General features: G+C 32.4%; 1 protein-coding gene across 2 annotated transcripts in view; it reads right to left on the bottom strand.

The window, feature by feature from the left end:
- Window positions 1–14,549: 14,549 nt before the first annotated feature.
- Window positions 14,550–22,702, bottom strand: part of LOC129971212 (uncharacterized) — a 30,175-nt gene continuing 22,022 nt past the window's right edge. The window contains exons 1-2 of one of the 2 annotated variants that reach the window (XM_056084792.1): window positions 17,790–17,972; window positions 14,550–15,373 (exon numbers count right to left, since the gene is read on the bottom strand). In XM_056084792.1, coding sequence (XP_055940767.1) covers window positions 14,922–15,373; window positions 17,790–17,859 — 522 coding nt within the window. In that variant the 5' untranslated portion in view covers window positions 17,860–17,972 and the 3' untranslated portion in view covers window positions 14,550–14,921. Of the gene's footprint in view, window positions 15,374–17,789; window positions 17,973–22,702 lie in introns of those variants that run through there. The other variant, XM_056084793.1, reaches the window with a different exon arrangement.

The following is a 22,702-nucleotide window of genomic DNA, read 5'->3' as shown; positions in this document are numbered from 1 at the left end:
AGGCTGTGTTTTTATATATTTAAAATAATAAATATTTAATACAATAAAATTTGTGTTAAATTTTATGTATGCATTGTATTTGTGAAGCTTTGTAAGTAATAAATTAAAGAAACAGAGATTGAAATTCTACAAATTCGGTTAATATTATTGAAAGTAATTTTTAATTTCGAAAACTAATATTAAATATTTATTTCGAAATTTCTAATATTATCATATGCTAAATGGATTTTTTTTTAAAAATTCCGTTCAGTAGGATCGAAATTAAATAATCAGGAGGGATTTTTCTCCTATCAAATTTTAAGAATTATTCCTCTTGTTACAGTTCATTGAATAAATATTTATCTTAAAATATATTTAAAAAAATAATATTATTTTTGGATGTTACGAGCTTGAACATGTGCAGAAAAAGATCCTATACATTTCATTACGTTTTAAGACGAAAAACCTGCCATATTTCTTATTAGGAATTGAAATCGTATTTTGAATCTTATATATGGAGGCCAAAGGATGCATGGCCTGATGGATAGAACAGCAGAGCGTTTTGTACGTCTTCAGTTCCAATCTCGGATTCGATTTTCGTATATATCTTTTTTTTTTTTTTTTTTATTCATACTTAATATTTTCTCCAGACAAATTTTAAATTAACAAAGAAGTATTCATCATGTTATAATACATTGAATAAACTATTATCTTATATATATATATATATATATATATATATATATTATTTTTAGATGTCAAGGTATTATACATGCGCAAAAACATTTTCTATTCATAGAACTGTGTTAACAACAGCAAAACTGGTGGGAACTGTGGTTGAATCCTAAGGGCCATCACCGGCCACGGTACAACCCTCCCCGAAGGAAGTACGTCCCGTCATCGATGGGAGGAGCCAGATCCCCCACCTATTTGTGCCCCCTCCAAGGTGGCGAGATCCAACCACCATGCCGAAAGCATCTCATCCTCATTTCGAGGTGCCCTCCGGGGTTTCTCTGGCTATTGTAAAAAAAAATTCAAAATGAAAAAGAAGGCCCATGAAGTTTTTAAATTCTTACATCTTGAAATTGAAAAATGAAGGGGGAAAATGCATTGCAATAGCTATTATATGTAAGTGTGCAATGTAAAATCGCATTTCGACCCTACATTAAGTCAATAGTTCACAAGTGCACTATCCATAAAAATAAATAGTATGAGCCACTGCATACGCACTAAGTTGAAAATTTTAAGTTTCGTTCTCGAAATTCAGGAAAATCTTATATTATACAATTCTATTTTGAGAAAATATCTATACCGAGCAAGAAAATCATACAAATCTATTATGCAATTTACATATGTTCCATATTTTCCAAATATATAAAAAGCAAAATATTCGTTGTTTAACACATCTCATCTTGTTGTGTTCCAGATTTTTTTGTTGTTAATTCTATTATAATTTTTTTAGAAAGAAAACTGGGATCCATTTCATAGTGAAAAGGGGAGATCATTTTAATGTACATTAAATATTTCTGCCTATTAGGACATATAAATTATAAGAAGGCAAAACAAACAATTTTTTTTACTGTTATTTGAGTAATGCGATCGAGAGAAAAAATTCAATTTTAACGATAGTGATTTATATCTAATCATAATATTTTTAAGTTCTGCTGAAAACTTTAATTATCTTCAAGATATTTATGTTTCAAACCAAAAACATAAGTAAAAGAAAAGGACAATAGATTCGTCCTTGAAGAGGGATTAGAATTGGCGACATAAAATTTCCTATGCTGCTGCGATGTTTGCGTCCAGGGTGACCGAATGATCATGGTATCAGACCCGTCTTGCTTGCTGACGTCTGTTACACGACTTGCTAGGGACAACTAGAGAATATCGAGCAACGAATTAAGGTTGTAAGGGAATAGGTCCGCGAATTCTGCATCTCTTCCAAGATTTCGAATCAAAGGTAAACGCTGATTAATAGTTAACGAAGGTTTGTTCGTGTTTCAGGCTTCAACGAGTGCGCGGATATCTGATTCACAATCTGTGATTGCGGGTTCGAATCCCGTCCCTGGATAGTTTCTTTTTTCACTCTTTTGATTTTCAGATTAATAAAACCATGCCTCAAAGTTTTTGTGTCATAAAAATATGCACTACTCCGAATATTGTATCTTGTTGCAAAATGATTGCAGTGGGGCAAACGTCCATTGGAGCGCCACCTTTTGACCAAAATGGGTCTGAAAAGTTAAATATATTTTTTCGTTTAACACATTATTAAAACTTTATCGTTACCACGTGAAACATATATGGAACACTGAGGGCAATTTCATCGGAGATGAACGCCATTATAATTGATTATATATCATACTGGTATAAGAAATATTTACAGTTGCATTGATGATTTTTTTTAACTTTCTCGCTGTGTCACGGTGGCCTGGTGGTAAAGTCTCGGCTTTGGAACTGGAGGGTTTTATGTTCGAGACCGGATTCTCCCAAAGAGCCTTTGGGCAAGCGAGTCTGATCTATATTAAATCCGTCGGGGCCAAACATCCACCGGCTAGTTTAATGTGGATATTTGGAGGCGGGGGTTGTCAGATCTGATGTCGTTCTCGTCATTTGACCGAGGCTCAAAATGACGAGTTTTGTCCCAAAATAGCCCTATCGTTGCTTTAAAAACGGGACGTTAATATTACTAACCTAACCTTATCTTTAACTTTCTCGCACGAAATTCGGTATACGGAATGACAACCTCATTTTTGGATTTCTGTCAAAACGGAATGATGAAATGAACGAAATTCATTTGGAGGAAGTATGCCTGTCTGTTCGGAGCAGGTAAATTCTGTAACTGCAAAACGCAAATAGCCAGGTAGATAAAACTGTATGCAGAGGTTTATCATCGCAAACACAGATCTTATCAAATCTTCAACCAAAACATTCATAATGGCTGACTGTTTGACAGTATGAGTAAATGCAATGGCTTGAATCAATGAAATACGATAATTTATCTTGTGATAACAACTATAGTTTTGCGTTAAATTTTCCGGCAAGAAAACGTCCGAAATACATTCTCGCGTTTGATTCAGTAAAAAACGCTAGATTTTACACCAAAGGTAGATATTTTGTAATTAGCATTTACCAATGCCAGCAAGTTATTCGCGGCCTTACTCAAGATCAATTTATTTTATGTGAGGGAAGGAAGAAGCCCTTCATTGAAAAGTATGCGGGAACTTTTTGGGTCACTTTCGTCGTATCTTCAACTCATCGTCACATATTATTCTGATGGACACTACAGATACAAAAGGGAGAATAATTTTAGAGAATAAAAAATGTATTTCATTTGAGAAAAAATAGTGGACCTATTCTGACTTTGAATTAACATAATAATGTTTATAAACTTGACATTAATTTTGTTTAGAGACAGGCAGAATGAAACAATTATTCAAAAGATATTACAGAGGAGGCTGTTGGACTTTGAGATTTCCAATTTGGCGTGTTAATTTTTTTTCTGGTGCAATAGGTGCCCAGTACGAAAGTTTTTTTTTTTCAGATTTAATTAGAATTTTTAAACAATTAAAAATTGACACAACTCGAAAATTTCAGATAATATTATATTACATAAAACCTATTTTTACACCATGCTAATAGTATTGAGATGAGAAATACCAAAACTTCAGAAACGTCTTGACTAGTATGATTTAGATTTGGACTGTGGGCAAATGAAGAAGATAAGTTTGCGATTTTAGTGGTTTTGTTAAATGCTTGTTAGACGTCCCGATTTTCTTTTTTATCGTGCGACCATCAGTGGTCTTTAGTGAAATTGAATAAGAAATTTTTGTATATTGTTGTGCTTTTGTTTTGTATATTGCGAAATCTTACTTGAAGTAAATGCAAGAATAGTCGACGTGAGCTTAAACGAAATTTCAAGTAAACAATTCTGAACAGTTAAAATTAATCACTTGAAATCCTTATTTATAACTATACTCATTGATTTGGTTCAAAAGATGAGGTAAAATAGTCGATTTGGGAAAATTACTCAGAACACTTAAGAATGTCTGAGCAGCATTAGTCCTCAAGTTTGATTGGCTACCAAAAAAGAAAAAAATCTTCCGTGAGGTTCTAAACTTTAGCCAGTTTCATTGCTTACTGAAGTTCATTTTGGATTATAATCAAAACCAAGTTTTCTCATACATTCCCTGATAAAGTGTTATCTTCCTCATAAATTGTAGAAGCCGTAAATGCATTGCACGGTGCTGGGGAACAATGGTTACGAAATATTGATCTTGGTGTGAATCTTACATTTTTATTGTAACTAGTGTCAGATTTTTGACGATGGATCGAGGCATAAGATTAATACATTAGGTGCTTGCATATATTTTAATCAGCGACATCTATTGATAAACATGCGAAGTATCTATATAAACGACAATGGTTTTGGTTTTTACCAATTTACTATTACTTTATTGTTATCATTTTGAAAGTTTTCCTTGTAATATTATTGAGCTATTCCATTTAATATTATTGATCCCAGTCATGGAATGCTCCAAATTGCATTTTCGACATGCATTGCTTTTTTTTTGTTTGATTTTTAGAAACCTGCTGCTGAAGCCCATCAGACCCATTTAGATACTTATGGTGACGCTTCTCCGTCATATCCTAATTGTCGGTTTTGGTTTCAACGATTTAAAAGTGGTGATTTCGATGTCAAAGACAAAACACGGCCTGGAGGACCAGAAAAAGGTCCAACACAATCAACTGCAAGACTTATTGGAAGAAAACCCAGTTCAAACTCTCAAAGAACTTACAGACAGTTAAGCAGTTGGTGAATCAATTGCTTCCAGTCATTTGCGTGCGATGGGAAAGATCCAAAAGGGGAGAAGGAAATGGCAACCACAAGAATTGACTGAAAGTGTAATTTCAACATCGTTTGATTTCGTTACTTGCCAGGCAAAAAAAAAAAAAAGAAGAAGAAGAAGAAGAAGTTTTCTGTGGCGTATTGTGACTGGCAATGAAGAGAGGACCTACTATGATAATCCAAAAAGTCATGGATTAATCCAGGCGAGTCATCCACATCGACACCGAAGCAGAATATTAATGATCTTAATGTCTTATTGTACATAGGGGGGAATCAGGGAGGTATTGTGCATTACGAGCTGCGGTTCAACAGCTAAAACCGAATGAAATTATTATTACAAATGTCTACTGCCGTCAGGTGAACAAACTGTATGACGTATTGTTGCAAGAAAGAGCAACAGTAATAAATGGAAAGTCATCCTCTTGCATGACAACGCTCGGCCAAACGTTGCGAGAGCTGTGAAGAAACATTGCAAGAGTTGTTTGCAGCTCGAATGGGGAGCTCTGTTCCACCCAACGTACTCACCAGGCATAGTGTCTGCTGATTACTATTTGTTCAGATCGAAGCAGCTTGGACTGGCTGGCACACATTTTCAAAATGCTGAATAAATGCGAAAATAAATTGATGATTGTATCGCTGCCAAACCAAAATCGTTCCTTTGACATGGTATCGCCATGTTGCCAGAAAGATAGAAAAAGGTTGTAGAAAATGATGGCAAATATTTTGATTAATATATATTGTACTAATTTTTCTCAATAAATGCCTTTTTAAAGTGAAAAGAAGATCAAAATACATGCAAGGACCTAATACAAGCTACAAGCACCAGAAATCGATGCGTATTTTTGCAGGGCTTTTTTCCTTAATGATTTAAATCAAAATTTGACATAGAATTACAGTTAGTAGGTATTAGTTTCATTAGTTTTGATCTCAATACACGATAACAGTTTTGAATATCAAGTTCTATTTGTACATTTTTTAACGTTTACAAAATGTTGCATAAGTACATCAAAATTTGTTTGTTCTTATTGTTTTACTTAACAAATAAAAGTTTGTTTGAACGTGCTATTGTGTTTACTGAGTGACAGCTGATAGACAAAATTGAGTTGTTAAGCATATAATTTCAACATCAGAGTTGTATATGAGTTTTAAGACGACGTTCTTCAATCGGTATGCATATCCGCGATGAAGCGAACGCAACGGTGTGATAATATACTGATTTATACAAAGGATATTCGGTAAGTGGCCACTAACGCTGTTGATATACTTCAAATAGACCCAAGGAAAGATATCCGAAAAATAATAGATAAAAAGAAGAATATCAGAATTTGACATTGAGATTTCTCCGATATATTTTTATACAAGAAGAACATGGTAAAATACTCCAGCTGGTTTTTATTGACAGTTAAATGTTTAGTTATAATGAATAAAATATTCCGATTTAAACAGCAATTTTCCCTTTAGCACTTCCCTTTTTATATAAGTTCCTGCATTATTCAACTTAACGGGTATTTGGAGAAGAGGAATTACAAGAAAGAGGGAAAGGGTTGATTCATGGCACGCAAAGACTTTTGGCATGCTGCCAAGCCATTCAACCATTTCTTTTTCAAATTGAATGACAGTTGGAATTTTCTGACAAATGCACTTCAAGAGCGAGTTTATTGACGCTAGCGACTGTTTTCGTTCTCTCGTTTACGAAGTACAGAGAAAGTATTATAATCGTCAAGATCCAAGATCTGCGAATACGAGATTTTGACGAATCTCCACGTTTCAGATCTTCCTGAGGTCGCAAAACACATTTTTAGGATTATGAAAATCTGCCTTAGACAAAGATAATTAGATAATTAAAAAATGCATAGAACTAAACCGATGAAGTTTGGAGCATGATTTTTCCTTCAAATTTGTGGATTTCTATCACATGTTGAGAGAAATCTATTCAGAGGATGTCTGTCTGTCCAGCTGCCCGAATATAAGTTAATACGATAATACAAAACAAAGAGAGTATACTAGATGAAATTCGGTAGATAGATTTAACAACTAAAGTCTAGATCTGCACCAAATTTAGAATCATATCCGTCTAGGGAATGACTATGTGTCGGTTTGTACTTCTGAATGCACGTAAACGCGATGATAAAAAAAACTCTCAATATTTCAAATCAAAACTTAAAATATATCAAATTTGATGCGTCTTTTTGTCACTGCATTTGCCGTTCTGTGTCAAATTCTAGTTTCAGTCGGCAGGAAAAATAGCTCTTCTAAAACACAAATTCGATTTTCGGGTTGCTAAATGCCAGGGATTAATCGCCAAACAATTCGGCATGGATCAAATGCGAGATTTAGTAAAAACGCTACCTTCATGCCAAATTTAGTTCAGTTTGTTTAATTATACTAAAGTTCTGTTTTAAAGCAACACTTGGAATATTTTGGGACTAACCTCGTCATTTTGAGTCGAGGTCAGATGACGAGAACGACACCCGAGCTGCCCCCCCTTCTCCAAGCTTCCACATCACACTAACAGGAGGTCATATGTGACCTGAGAGGGAAATGATGAATTCTTTCCTATGTTTTTGAAATTTTATGCAGATATTTTGAGGAAAACGATTTATTCTGAAAGTTATCGTGACAAGATTTTGGGAAAATTTCCGCACAATATTTTTGGTCAAAACTGCTTCTCGTTTAAAAGTCATACACATGTAATGTTTTGCTCGAATAATCCCGTGAATGTGATAACCGGAATAATTGTGATTGTATTTAAATCGGGTAGGGCTGTGCAAAAGAGAAGATGGAGTCTCGAACAACTTCGCAGATCGGTCACTTGGCTCAACAGAGGTAGAAATGATGGAAGTGACATTTTTGACTTCTTCCCAATTCCATTGCGTTCTATTTCATTAGATCGACAGTCTTCCTATTTATACACGGCGACTATCCAATCATTCAACTTCATGGCATCTCAGAGGACAAGATGAGGACTTCTTTATGATTATAGTACAGGAAAAATTAAAAATAAAGTACAAAACTATTTTTCAAAAAAGAAAATTGTATTTTGGCACGGAATCCATTTTTTTTCATCGCTCGGAATATTGAACTGATAACAAATAAATATCAGTAATTCGGGAAATTCTTGAATGAGTTTCCCTGATACAAAAATATGGATGGATTAAAAACCGAATTTTTCAACTTATCGCCAATAATAGGATTTCCATTACAATCATGGTGCATTACAGCGCATAGCAGAACTGAGAAAGGATTTATTTTGGTACTTCTTGAGCAGTTCATTTTGAGAAGCGGAAAAAATGCTTATCAAAATGTAGCCAAAAGAAAGGAAGTGCTAACTTGCTGTCAACTGCAAGCGGCAGGACAATAGATTTTTACATTTATATGCACTTATCTAAACGAAAACATCAGAAGATAAGATAAAGATGAGATACGATATTGACGAACGAAACGGCAACGCTTATGATGAACATGCTTGATGACAAACGAAACTCAAAATACCTTTCTCGTTTGAACAGAATATGATTCTTGTTGCTGTTGGTTTTGAAATTGTGACAGTGTTGCTCTCATAACGAAATAATGGTGAATAACCAACGAGAGTGGGCTACCCAAAACTTTCTCGCATACTCTCTCATAAAGGGGAATTTGTGTTTCAGACGCGTTTCTTCCCAACCGACTGAAACAAAAATTTGATTTGGAACTACAATTGCAGTCTCGAAATTGCACGCAAAACTAACATAAATGAGCCATTATATTTACATGTTTCTGAAAGTACAGGCCAATAGACGTTCAAATCCAGGTTGCATTTGATTCAAAATTTGATAGGCGTCTACAATATAGTTAAATCTATTCCTCGAATTTTATCCGTCTGATACTCTTCGTTTTGTAGTTACTGCGTTAACTTTGTCTGAATACATTTTGCTCAAAATTTGATAGAAATCCACCAATTCGGTGTGAAGAACATAAATCAAATTTCATCCATATAGTTCAAAGCATTTCTGATTTATCTTTGTCAGATGGATATTTCTCAGAACTCAGGGAGCTTTGAAAAATGAGGATTCGTGAAGATCTCCAGTTCGAATTTTTGTAAGATAACAATACTTTTTCTATACTTCGTAAAAGAAAAAAAAATTAAAAAGTGCTTCATCTGTATCAGTAAGAGGCAGCATCCATATAAATATGTCATAAGATACTAATATTAACTATCAAGACCACATACCAAATTTGATTCAACTACTTCGATGCGATTTCGAGCTATCGCGTTCAATTTCATACGAATAGACAGACCAATAAAAGGTTTAAAGAATATTTTCGTTCAATATACAGATCTAACCGAATAGAGAGAAGAGACACTAATTCTTTTTTAAAACTTCGCTTTTATTCCATCCTGGAAGCATAATTTATGTGCAAGCAAAAAGCGACGAGGTACGTCAATCTACATCACAACACAAGAACGAAAGAAGAAAAGAGCGACAGAAATATTTTTTCCGATGCTTATATAGCATGAGATTCTGATAGGGATTTCTTTACACATATCGATTTTGGTAAGGGGAATATAAGTATCTTTTAAAAGAATTTGTTTAGATTGATAGATTTTTATCCTTCACTCGGAGCGTGAGAACCGCTGATTTAAGCATTTTTACAGAGCTTCTGTTGCATTAATTAAATAAAAGAGGTGGAATTGGATCAAGAAACAAGAAAACATTTTAGAACGAAATTAATATGGGCTAAATTAAGATAAAAATTTGAAAGCTAATTAGGATTTAAATTGGATTTTAATATATATATATATATATATATATATAATCTTCAATGTATGTGACGACACATTTTGTAGGATATCTAGTCATTTTATAGGATGCGTGATTTTTTAAACAAAGTATGAAAGAAGTGATAATTTTAATATAATTTAACCACCCATTCTATATTATTCCTAGGCATTCTATATAATAACAAATGCTATTTTGACATAATAAAAATCTCATAAGGATATTCTTTAAAAAACATCTGACCGCGCTTCAAAATTATGAGGCCCATCCCAAAAATAGCCCTTGCGTTGCTTTAAAACTGTACGTTAATATAACAGAACTTAACTAAAGATTAGCTCAACTCGCCTACAAAAAATTCACTGATTCCTTCAAACTTTACTGTTTTTATGAAATTTTGTTTGCTTATGGTGTTTACATAAGAATGGTTCACTTCCTCATCAAAGTGAATTTTCTAGAGTCAGCATGCCGAGTTACCCCTCTAACAAAAATCGCCTTGTAGCTATTCTAAAGACTTGCTGCATTGTTTGCTGCCCTATTAGCAAGTAAAGTCAAAGCAATAGTTGATAGCAAAAACGCCTTCTACCGCGTTCATTTTAATAGACTCTAAAATAATTCTATATTAGAGTATGAGTGGATGTCATTTGTATTTGATCCAAAGACTGAAATTCAAAGTTTGTGATACAAGTGCCCGGTTTCATTGACTTGAGAAGGATTTTCCTTCTCAAGTCAATGAAGTTTCTAAACAGGGCTGTAGGTCTTGAAACTGCACTAAACAGTGCCTTTGGTTGACAGGAATACAATTTTGGAGAAAAGATGATTTTCCAACAGATGCAAATAGTGAAGATATTTCAGTTTCACAGCATGACTTTTTTGAGGAACTAAAGAAAACGATGTGATTATTTTGCACTTACTGTTATAGATCTTAAATTGTAATACTTTATTTGATACTAGACACTTTTAGCGACCAGCGCGTTTGCCCAAATTAAATTTTTAGGTTTCATTCTTTAAAAAAAATTTAAACAATACATAATAATTGAAATGAAATCTACAATCGCAAATTTCAAGTTATCATGTGAGAACATTTTTATTTTTTAAGTCATTATTTGTCTTGATTCATTTAAGTTATTAACCAAGTTAAAACAGTTTGAAACAATCACCAGACTTTTTCTATCGGTCTCTATCCCTCTCTCTCTATATATATATTTATATAATGATAATTTTTTTAAAATTTCATTTTCTATTTTTCTAGCTGGCAAACAAAGTTTTGGAGCTCGACCGATTTTGAGATGAAATAACAGCTATGATGCCATAGTTCTACGTCAACCTTTTAAAAGCGCATCTGCTGTCAAAGAAGTATACGTAATAATAAAGCAATAGTGGTAAAAGCAGGTCAGCCTTTTAAAACCGCATCTGCTGTCAAAGAAGCATACATAATAATAATGCAATACTGGTAAAAGCAGGTAAATAACTACACGCGATTAAAATATGATGGTGAAAAGGGCCATTTGTGCTTTATTTCATTGCCTACGTGATTTCGAGCTTCAATATTCATTGCCTGCTCTTCAATCTCCTAACCAAAACAACATCATATTTTCACATGATAATAATAAATAAATGAATTAAAAATAATTCATCTTTTTATCTAATAAGACTGAAAAAATAAAAACATCATTTTAATTGGATAAGTCAAAACAAATTATAACATACGCAAATGAAGCATTTATCTATATACTTATAATAAAGCTCAATGTGTGTCTGTGTGTGTGTGTGTGTGTGTGTTGGCGCTCTACAGGCCAGGTCATTTGACATACAGCTATCAAATTTGGTACATGTATACCTTAGAGGTCGGGAATGTGCACCTGGGGTTTCTTTTTTCGAATTTTTAATTAGAATTTTAATTATTAATTAAAAACTAACTTTCCCGCCAAAAAAATCTTCCATTTTCCCCACCGCCAACTTTTCCGCCAAAAAATCTTCCATTATCCCCAGCGCCAAACGAGAAAGGCTTCAGTTTTTTTTTTCTCCCAACAGTAATGAGGCTAGGGTTAAAATTTTTCGGCGGATTATTTTAATCGGTTCTGTTTATTTTCTTAATGTTTGATGCATTTAAAATTAAACATTGTTAATGAATCAATCTTTCAGATTCATTCTGAAGTACTTTTGAATTAAAATAAAACAGAATAAAGGAAATTAAAAATTTCTAATCCGCATAGCGTTACCCCAACTGGCGTAGAAAAAATCACGTATTTGCGTTACGTAACCGGCGAAGAAAATTCACGCATGCGCATTCTGTTCTGATTGTTGCCATGACAACGTTATCAATGGATGGTTTAAATTATTTTTGGGTTAGTTGCATGCTTTTGTAAGTAAATTGTATTTATGTTAGTTATATATTCTTTGTATATGCTTATAGTTTTAAGTACATCGTTTTTTAAGTAGTTTTTTTAAAACCTGTTTTCAACCGTTTATTTTAAACGATTCGTTTTATTTTCTTAGTGTTTGATGCATTTAAATTTAAACATTGTTAATTAATCGATCTTCTCATAATGAATCCAAGAAAATTTTGTTGACTAACTCTTGAGATATTACATAAATTAAAAAAGATATTCTTTAGTGCCCATAAAGTTTAAACGCTGAGTGACTCCATTTTCAGTAATCAGATTATAAAAAAATGCTTTGTTTCAGTAAAAAATATTATTATATTAATTGAAGATAAATTCTTTCCACTTTAATTTAAAGCATAAATTCTACCGTTTGCAACCGTTTATTTTAAACGATTCGTTTTATTTTCTTAGTGTTTGATGCATTTAAATTTAAACATTGTTAATTAATCGATCTGCTCATAATGAATCTAAGAAAATTTTGTTGACCAACTCTTGAGATATTACATAAATTTAAAAAGATATTCTTTAGTGCCCATAAAGTTTAAACGCTGAGTGACTCTATTTTCAGTAATCAGATTATAAAAAAATGCTTTATTTCAGTAAAAAATATTATTATATTAATTGAAGATAAATTCTTTCCACTTTAATTTAAAGCATAAATTCTACGGGTGGTAACAGAAAATGAGAGAGATACATATTACGTTATGACTGAAGGCCTTTATAATATTATGAATGAATTATATGATAATCAAAATTTGAAGTTTTAAAATATTTTGATGAAGAAGCTATTAAAGTAGAAATTGCATAAAATATTTAATTATTAAAATTTTAACGAACATTAAGATTGGCGAACCGGCTGGTCGCCAAAGGCGGCTAGTTACAAATAAAAGCGGAAATCCTACTTTATAATTAATTTCCTAAGAAGCTGTTTTTAATAATGACAGAAACATGCAATTGATAGATGAATTAAAATTTGATAACAATATAAATTAATCTTTACAGATTATTCATTGCATTAAAAAATTTATTAAAAGTAAAGAAAAAAATTTTATAGGAATGCTATTGATATTGTTAAAAAGATAATTTTTTTGAGTTTTAAAATAATGCGGAAATCGCGTTCGTGAGACAGTCATTTTAGAGATATGGCGATTCAATTTGCATTTGTGATCACCTACTGGCAATGGTTAACATATGGTACTGGTTAAACTTTTTTTTTGCATTTGGTTAAACATTATTTGGCATCTATTTTTTTTTTTATTTCTTTTGCATCTCATTTTCTTTGAATGGGTTTTGGTGAGGACAAACCGAGTATATCTATTACTGTACAGCTTTATCAATTAACAAAATATTGAATTAAATACATCTGTAAAAACATTTAATTATGTAGTCTTAAATAATCGTATAGGGATTTTTTTTTACATTTAACTGTTGTCATTCGTCATTAATTAGTAAGGGCACGTGATAGCATTATATGATCACATCAGATAATATGACTGTATCAGTAGTAATTATATGACTAACATTTGTGTTATTGTTTAGATTTATTTAAGATTTTTAAAATATAAAAAAAAATTACAAAAAATTTCAAAAAGCTGAAATGGATTCAATTTAATTCGTTAAACAAGGTGAATGCGAGAGGAAATGAAGAATCTTAGAAAGTGCTCAGAAGTGTCTTCGGCAATAATAAAGTAATATACGTATATAACAGTAATATTTCGCGCATTGGAGACAGAATAAAATATTCGGATCTGAATCTTGATGAAAAAAATTCAATAACTTTATCTGACAAGCACCAACTTACATTCATTATTCTAAGGTATTGTCGTTTAAATGATTTGAATATTAATTCTTGCATCCTATTCGACGCAATTTTCGGCAGAATAGCAGGAAAAAATACAGATTTAGATTATTTCTGTAAGAAAATAGCTCTACCTCAAAAAAAAATTAAAATTTAATTAACTATATACATTTTCTTCTTTATTAAAATCACAATAGTTCAGTTGTTCTCATATTTTTTTTTAAATTCTAAAATGATCTAACGGTGATAAAAGGCAATAAATACTCGTTATTTTAAGTACTTTGCTTTACATTCTTTTTAGTCTATTTCTTCGATTTAGCAATTATTTGACAATATTGTTTAAGAACTTTTTCAAATCTCTTTAATATTAAGATTTGTTCCGGAAAATAATTATTTTTAATTTTCTTAAATCTCCTTCGTTGACATAGCTTACTACACTCATCTTACCATTCAGAAATAAATTTTTTTTCTGAATGTAATATAATTTGCACGAATCTAAAAACAGTAAAAATTTGAAACCCTTGAATTTGATTCATATTTTTGAAACTTTTTGTATTTTTAATTAAATTCAAAATGAAAATTTTGTGATAAAAACGCAATAATACAGAAAAATGTACTTCCATTTTTTTTTTTATTAACTTTAGGGAACAACAGCATCTTATTTAAATGAAGCATGTATTAATAAAATTATAACATCAATAGCATACATTCTTCTTGAAACATATATTTTCTTCCGTCCTTTCATTCATATAAACAACTAAAAGGCAAATTTTTCCATCTCCATTTTCTCTAAAGGTTCGCCATCTAAAAGTCGTTTCTCTAAAAGTTTCTTCGTCATTTAAAGCATTCATTTGAAAGAAAAATATGAATGGATCTCTCAGAGAATGAACCAGTCATTGAAACAGTTCAAAACATCATCATAATTGTACTCAACATACTGAAATATAAAACTGAAGTAGCATGTAAGAATGAGATTACATAGCTGCGGCATGATATCTTGACGTGTTACCTCTATGCTACATTCACTGCGCCATTTCTTGGAGTTCAAATTAAAGAGAGCTCTGAAGTTTCATAATCCTTCAGCGGTTCCGAACGAGTTTTCTATATGTCTGATTCTGAAAGGCAGAGAATGACATCGTTGCCATTAAAATATATTAAAAATCGCTTTTAACTTTATAATACACAATAATGACAAGCAGACTCAGAACTAGGAATACACCCAATCCGATGCCGAGCCACTTTGCAGTTTCAGGATCCGTGATTCCTGTTCCCCCACTGTACGTGCCTTTGCGACGGTAATCTCGATTATATCTGTCTCTGTCATAATCTCTGTCGTAATTATCTCTATAATATCCACCGCCAGAGCCACCTCCTTTGGATCCTATTTTATCCTTGAAATCCCTTATCTTGTCCTTGACCTTGTTAAAACCACCTTTCACTTTGTCTTTGACCGTCTTAATGCCCTCTTTCACTTTCTTCACCACTTTCTTGCCGAACCCGTGCCTGTTCAACGATGAGGAATCGTTCAAAGCGGTGTCGTTGGATGCGTCCAGCCAATAGTCGATGGAAGTTCCATTTTCAAGCAGAAGATCTTCTGAAAGGTCACCTGTAAATAAGAAGGTAGGAAAAGTGAGTAAAAAACTTTCATTTCTTTCTATTTTACAGCTTATTTCTCCTCTATGAGATGCATCGAAACTGACCAAAAAATTCGAAATTTTGATAAACCTCATCTCTTTGACATCTCTAATCCAAAAAACACTCTTTGTGGAATGATGTCTCTCTCTCTCGGTGTTTCAGTATGTGAGCACGATGACTCGAGAAGTCAAGAACTACCGATAAATTATACTTATATAAAATTGGTATACTAATCTTTACAGTAAATCGCATTTTTTTCCCTTTACATTTCACAGCATTTTTTACGAAAACCATTTATGGAATATCTGTCCATTCTGAAACTGGTGTACTAATCTTCATAGTAAAGTCATCTATTTCTATCGCATTTTTTGCGAAAACCATTTATGGGGTATCTGTCCATCTTTCTTTTCATGTCTATGTAGGCAGGCACAAGCATACAAATAAATAAACGCATGAAATTTTAATTATTTTATTAGGCAACTATAAATAAACGTCTAATTTCGACCCATTTCGTTAGTGATTTCACTATTTGTTGGTATTAATATTAGTATGTACATAAAAGCAAAACTGAAAGAAGGAGCAAACTATATAGAATAAATCTGGTAAGTAATCTCAAGGCCGAAATTGTAAAATTTTATATTTTGAATCGAATCAGCAATAGGGAATAGGTTTAAATGCCAAGAGGCGGCTCTTCACCGCACTGCGAATTTAACAAAAAGCGTCTGTGTACGAGAAGAGCGAGCGGCGTACAGCACAGGCTCAAAACTTTAAATTGCTGCTTCCATATCCATCATTTAAATAGATAAAATGATTTTTTTTTAAAAAACTGAGTCAAGAAATTCCAGTTCAGTTATATTAATGTCCCGTTTTAAAGCAACACCAGGGCTATTTTGGGACGGATCTCACAATTTTGAACCATGGATCAGATGACGAGGACAACACCTGAACTAGCACCCCTCGTCAGAAAATTCCACACCACACCAGCGGAAGGACGTTTGTCCCCGACGGATTGAGCGAGATCTTATCACCAGGCCACCGCGGCCCCAAGGATTAAAGAGAATATTCAGCACAAAAAAAAATTATAAAGGATTCTCTACTTTTTTATATCATCATATATTCGAAAAGTATTCCCATTTAACAAACCTTTAAAAAGAGTTGCGATTACATCATTGCTTATTTTTTTACAAAATCACAGTTTAAAGATACTCAACTGAAACTGTCGAATAATGTTGGTCTTATTGGAAAGTTTGCAATTTACAGTTGTATTTGCTTTTATTCAATTCAAAATGACATGTCAAGAACTTAAACATATTAATAAGACCATTTAACACAATTATAAATGATTAAATGAAAAATAATAAATAGATATAAACGTAAACAAATTCAATTCTTTTTCAAAAGTCATAAAATTTATATTTAAAAAGTAATTCTTAAGCTTTCAAAAGTTTTTTAAAAAGTAACTATTCTTAAAGACACGAATATTTATTGCCTTTTTTTACCGATTAAGGCATATTGAATGTTATTGATAAATAAAAAAAATCAATGAATAATTAAACTCTTAAAGTATAGGAAATTCGCATAGTTTCCTGTGAAAATATAGGAACGAACTTAGCGGAAAGAGAAGCGCATGAGATTCGCACCATTTTATTCCTACACAATGGCAGTGAAAATATTTAAGTATATATAGTATGTGAATATTAAGTGAACCAAGTAATATTAAGTAATAATAATGTAAAATATTAAGCGAACCAAGTATGATGAAATACTGAAAAAATAGCATGCCCCTGGCTCCATTTATGCTTGCTAAGCCACTAATGACAACTGGGGACGAAGAAATGAAGAAACTTTTGGACGTCTCTTATCCGTCCTGAATCACTGCACTATTTAATTCTCTAATGGTTTGAAAATAATTTTCTAGATGTATTCATGCCCATATATAAGTGAGTGACACAAACCATCGGGAGTAGTATCCTCAGATAACAAGGATAGAACCTAAGCTGGTAAGCCCTCTTCAGTTGGAATAAGCTCAAGATTCAACGTGCACTAGATCCGCTTACGCAGAATCCTTTGTTGGAATCGGATCTCGAACCCGGGACGGCTCGACTACGAACCCAAAGAATGAAAAGCAGGTTAAAGAAACTTTTATAATGGAAAATGGGTTCGATTCTTAATTTGCAAAATGGTTTTTACACCAAAATTCTGTCAAATTTTGAGCAAAATCTGTTCCGTAGAAGTTTGTCTCTCCTTCAGCTCAAATACAAGAGAACTCAATAACTTTAAAACGGAGAGGGCTAAATGTGTGAAATTTGGTACACATATTACACAATTATATTCGACTCAATTTCGAGTACATTTCAGCGAGCGAAATAAAATTTTGAATTTCTTACCTTCAACTGCAGGATATCCAGTGCAACAATAACACAGAACCGACAACAAAACTATTGAAAAGAGTTTCATTTTCGATTTTCTTCCGAATACTTTGTGTGGAAAGTGAGATGAACGTTGACGATATTAAGTTTACTACGATCGTCATTAACTATAAACGACAGAATAATTTTATTCGTTATTTTTAAAGAAGCTTATCTGAAAGAAAACGTCACAAGAAATGAGATAAATTTGATAAGATAAACTATGAGTATTGATAGGGCAGGTGGAAAGGTGCGACTGAGTATCGATTATAAAAAATTGTCATTTCAATCTGTTTAGAAATACCTCTGCCATTCGTTTCTTTAGCTGATAAGAAAGTGCTTTGTTTAAACATAAAAATCGGATTACCGGAGTGATTCTATTTAGGGAGATGTTTTCACGAAAGGGTAAACAAAGTGCGATTTTCAAAGCTTTATCATCTGATGAGAGTGATTATTTAAAGGTGTCGAATTATTGTGACTTTATTTGAAATGTTACGGTTTCATGTACGTGTAGTAGAGTTTTTAATGGATTTCGCAATACATCCATTTTAAGCTAATGGAAACTCTATCGGGTAAACTGCATTGTACTTATCTGTAGCTAGAATCGAGGTACCTTTATTTAGAGTATTGAAGACAACATGAAAAGTATGCTAAAGAAACAACTTGAACAAAAAAAATGCTGAAAGTGAAATTTTTTATTTTTAAAAATGACGAGTATTATTCTAATAAAGTAGCAGAATGGTAGGAATTTGCGAAACAGAATAAAAGTGAAAGAAACATTTCATTTTGTTTTAAAAATACACTTCAATGAAAATAAATTCTGACAAATATAAAATGCTAAAATTTGAAATGCAATGATAGAAATAAAATAGCCTCGAAAAAAAAAAGAATTGGAGATGGTATTCGACACCCACTCATTCCTCAATGTTCAAAGAGGATGTAAAGAAAAACGTTGAGTAATGATTGTTAAAACTAAGCCATTTGTTCAAAATAGGGAGCAATGAAGTTGATCCCACCGCAACTGGAAAAGCTGGGGAAACTCGTTCGCCGAAACGCAAATATCTGTGTATAAAACCAGTGGGACTGATTAGAAAGTCAGCGGGAGTGGTCTCTCCAAAACTTTCTCGCGCGCTTTCTACTATGGGTGAATTTTATGTTTTCTTCCCAAACGAGTGAAGCTGAAATTTGGCACAAAACTACAATTGCAATCACAAACGCATGCACCAAATCTGATTTATTTAAGGCAATGCGTTTTTGAGTTACTGCGTTTACATGCTTCTAAAAGTACAGACCGACGAACGTTCAGCACCTTGTTGGAATCGGAAGTTTGATAGATGTCTACAGTATAAATGTTAAATCTTGTTCTAAATTTTTGCAATCTAACTTAAAGTGTCTTTGATATATCTTTGTCAGACAGACATTTTTAAGTATGTTTTCGGAACTTTGGGTGGTCTAGACGTGGAGATTCGTCCAAATCTCGGGTTTGAATTTTTTGGGATTACAGTAATATCTTTATATTTCGTATAAGAAAAAGTTAAAAGCCACTTAATTTTGTCTGGTTTGATTTAAGAGAAGCTTTTTATCGTTCCGCATGCTCTACATTTCTGGTTATTTTGTATGAATATATGCATGCTCATTTATAGGTTTATTATTTTATGGATTTAAATATTCAACAGAAAATATGAAACGGGTATCTATCTTTTAAACAAAACGTAATAATAATTTAACCTTGGGTAGTATACAACATAATGAATAGGATAGATAATTTCCTGACAAAATGAAGTATTATTATAATAAACATTTGTATAAAGTTGAAATATTTACTTGACATTAATATCCTTTAAATGAAATACAGAAATTCACTTGCATTGTACATTATGCAAAGTTGATGTAAGAGATATGTATGCATTAATGATTAGATTTATCAAATATGCTCAAATTATCTCTTTCGTAAACTTTATTTTTTATGTAGGCCTAAATTCCTTAATCTTACTTAATTTTTTCAACTTATTTCTGATGATCAGAGGCCATTCACAGACATCTCTATTCAAAGATGCTATATCCATCTGCCAAGGAAGTACATGACTGAAAACGTTTTAGTTGGAGCCACATTCATGATAAATCCCTTTGAGATTCTTTCAAGTAATCAGATAATTGTCCAGATAAAATGCCCAGACTTTGAAATGCTATTGAAGAACCGGCGGGAGGGGTCACCCAAAACTATCTTGCATGCTCTCTAATAAATGTCTCTAGAGAACGCCTATTTATCCCAGAGAAGGCCTTGTATGGAGAGCTTTATAAGTAATTAATATATGTAAAATTGGCATGATCAGAGCAAAAATCAAACCAATGAGAGAATTTCACCAAAACTTTCTAGCATACTCTATAATAAAGGTAGATTTGTGTTCCAGACATGTTTCTTCTCTAGAGATTGAAACCAAAATAAGTTTGTAGTCACAAAATCCTATCAGATTTGATATATTGTGTCATAACGTTTTTGAACTATAGAGTTTACATGTTTTTGAAAGTACAGCCCGGCAAACGGCCAACACTTTGTACAATTTGGCTCAAATTTGATAGGATGAAGAAATAATTTTTGGGCCTTAATAATAATAATTAATAAGAGAGTAGCGGAACAAAATAATTCTTTTTAGCCTTATATATGTATGCAAACACAACTTTCTCCCATCTAGGTTAATATTATTTACAAAATTCATACAACAGTTGTAAGTTTAATCATGAAATAGTTTCTCGATTAAATCAGAGAATAGGCATCAAAAAGGCGTTAACTCAAACAGGCTGTTAGCTCAAACGGTTGCAGGCTGTTACTCCAAGAGCCGCTCCAGAAATCCACTGATCTTTATCGTGTGGATTCTAACACAGAAGCCTGAATCACACGGAGTTTCTCACGAAATCAAGAACAACTTCTTCGGACACCGACTTCTCTACGAATTTTTCTTCGACGCCTGTCGCTGCTCTCCAGCCTTCTCACAAGAAATACTGCATTTTATTTCCGTGAGACATCCATCTCCGATTTTCTCATTAGTGAACTTGAGTTTTCTATCACCCAATAGCTGCTCAGCAATGCTTTTTCAATGGTCTCTACACGATCGTGGGAATATTGGAGGATCCATCTTTGTAGTTGACCCCTCTCGAACACTTGCTAATTATAATCAATCCATAGCTAACACCGGCTGAAATCCACCTGGGTCCGACACTTCATGACAACAGTTGCTGGTGATTGATCGCTTCTTGATGATTTGAGGAGTCTCTTCATAAGGGAAAAAAAATTAGCGTCTGGATGTGTTGACGTTCTTTTCCCTTGAAGACATTATGGATCTATTTGAAGCGACGATACACACATCTATGTCCCTCACCTGGGTAAAAAAAAAATGATTAGACACAATGACTCTACTAGTGAAAGGGATCCATATCTGGCGGTTCGTATGCACTTAAACATGTGTGGAATGCCCATTACTATGTGAGGAAAAGGGGAAATCTTGCAATATATTCTAAAAGTCTTGAGTCGCCATTTTTGGCGTTTTTGATATTAAAGAAACGATGAAATATATTTACTAATGTCCAACATGATTGAAGATGAAATTCGTTTCGTAGTTGAATTTTTATTTTATATATAAATTTTGAGATGGCAGAAGAAACACCAGAAATCACTCCTACCATTCAATATAATGCAGGATAATTGTAGCCAAAAAGGTCTCTGGAACTAGAATAATATAGCTTACTTTACAACATCTTTATATTTCATGAAGAACTTTCCCAATAAATTAAAGGTATTGATTCCTTGTATTTCACGTATTCATGTCAATTAATTAAATCTTCATCTTTCAGCTCTTTGAATAAAATATATTTAATTGAAATTATTTCAATTTCTGTTCAGACATTAACTATCTTCAAATTCGAAATCTTCCTATGTATTATCTTGCTCATGTTCCGACAATTGTAATCATTGATCTTTAATTTGTTACTTAAAACAGGTTCAATTTTATTAATAAAATTATATATTAAATTGCAACAATTTTATTTTATATAGTTTTGTTTTCGTTTTTGTAAGGCAATTCTTCGTTTGGCCATTCTATTATATTTGAAATCCAGTTTAAAGTTTCATTGAACTCGATTTAAATAATTGAACTGTTATTTTGAATTCTTAAGAATCCCACTGTCTTTTCTTAAAAGGTGTCTGTAAATTGTTTTAAATTGCGTAAAATTAAGCATGCTCCCCAATGAACATTTTAATATATTTTTACCTTGAGCAATAAGAGATAAATATACTTTGCATCTCCAGTTTGACCTGTTTGATTATTGGTAAATGTATTTGTTACTTTTAATTTTATAAACGAATCGTCTAATTTCGCAGAATTTTGACATTTTATTTTTATTTTAAGTATCACTTTAATGAAAACCAAAGCATTTAAGACACGTACAGGAGGATCTATTAGGGATTAAATAAAATCACTAAAAATTAAAAGGAACATTAAATTTCTACGTCAAACTCTGGAACTCTTTTCGAAGCGGTAATAATATCTCCTCATGGACAAGTATTTCAAAGAAATTTAAGCATATTAAAAACTATATCATTTTCATTTGAATGCGATTGCTTAAGACTCTTTTATCCTTTTGCACTCGGAAAAATAGTTCAATGCATAAATATTTACCTAATATAAGGGCATGATTGTTGCTCCGAAAAATAAATACTTAGAATTATTTTAAGGTGAATTTCCCCCAAAAAAATTAATCTACATATTCTTACCACTCTGTAGGTTTTAAAAAAAATCAAAATTTGAAATAGGAAAACATTAAAATAATGTACAGTGTTGAATGGCAAATGAAAGAAGGCATCCGAGTGCAAATAATTAAAATCGTTTAAAGCGATT

This window comes from Argiope bruennichi, chromosome 6, assembly GCF_947563725.1.
Source record: "Argiope bruennichi chromosome 6, qqArgBrue1.1, whole genome shotgun sequence".
NCBI lineage: Eukaryota > Metazoa > Arthropoda > Arachnida > Araneae > Araneidae > Argiope > Argiope bruennichi.
Note: the sequence above shows the minus strand (reverse complement) of the source record. Positions and strands in the feature narration are given on the sequence as shown.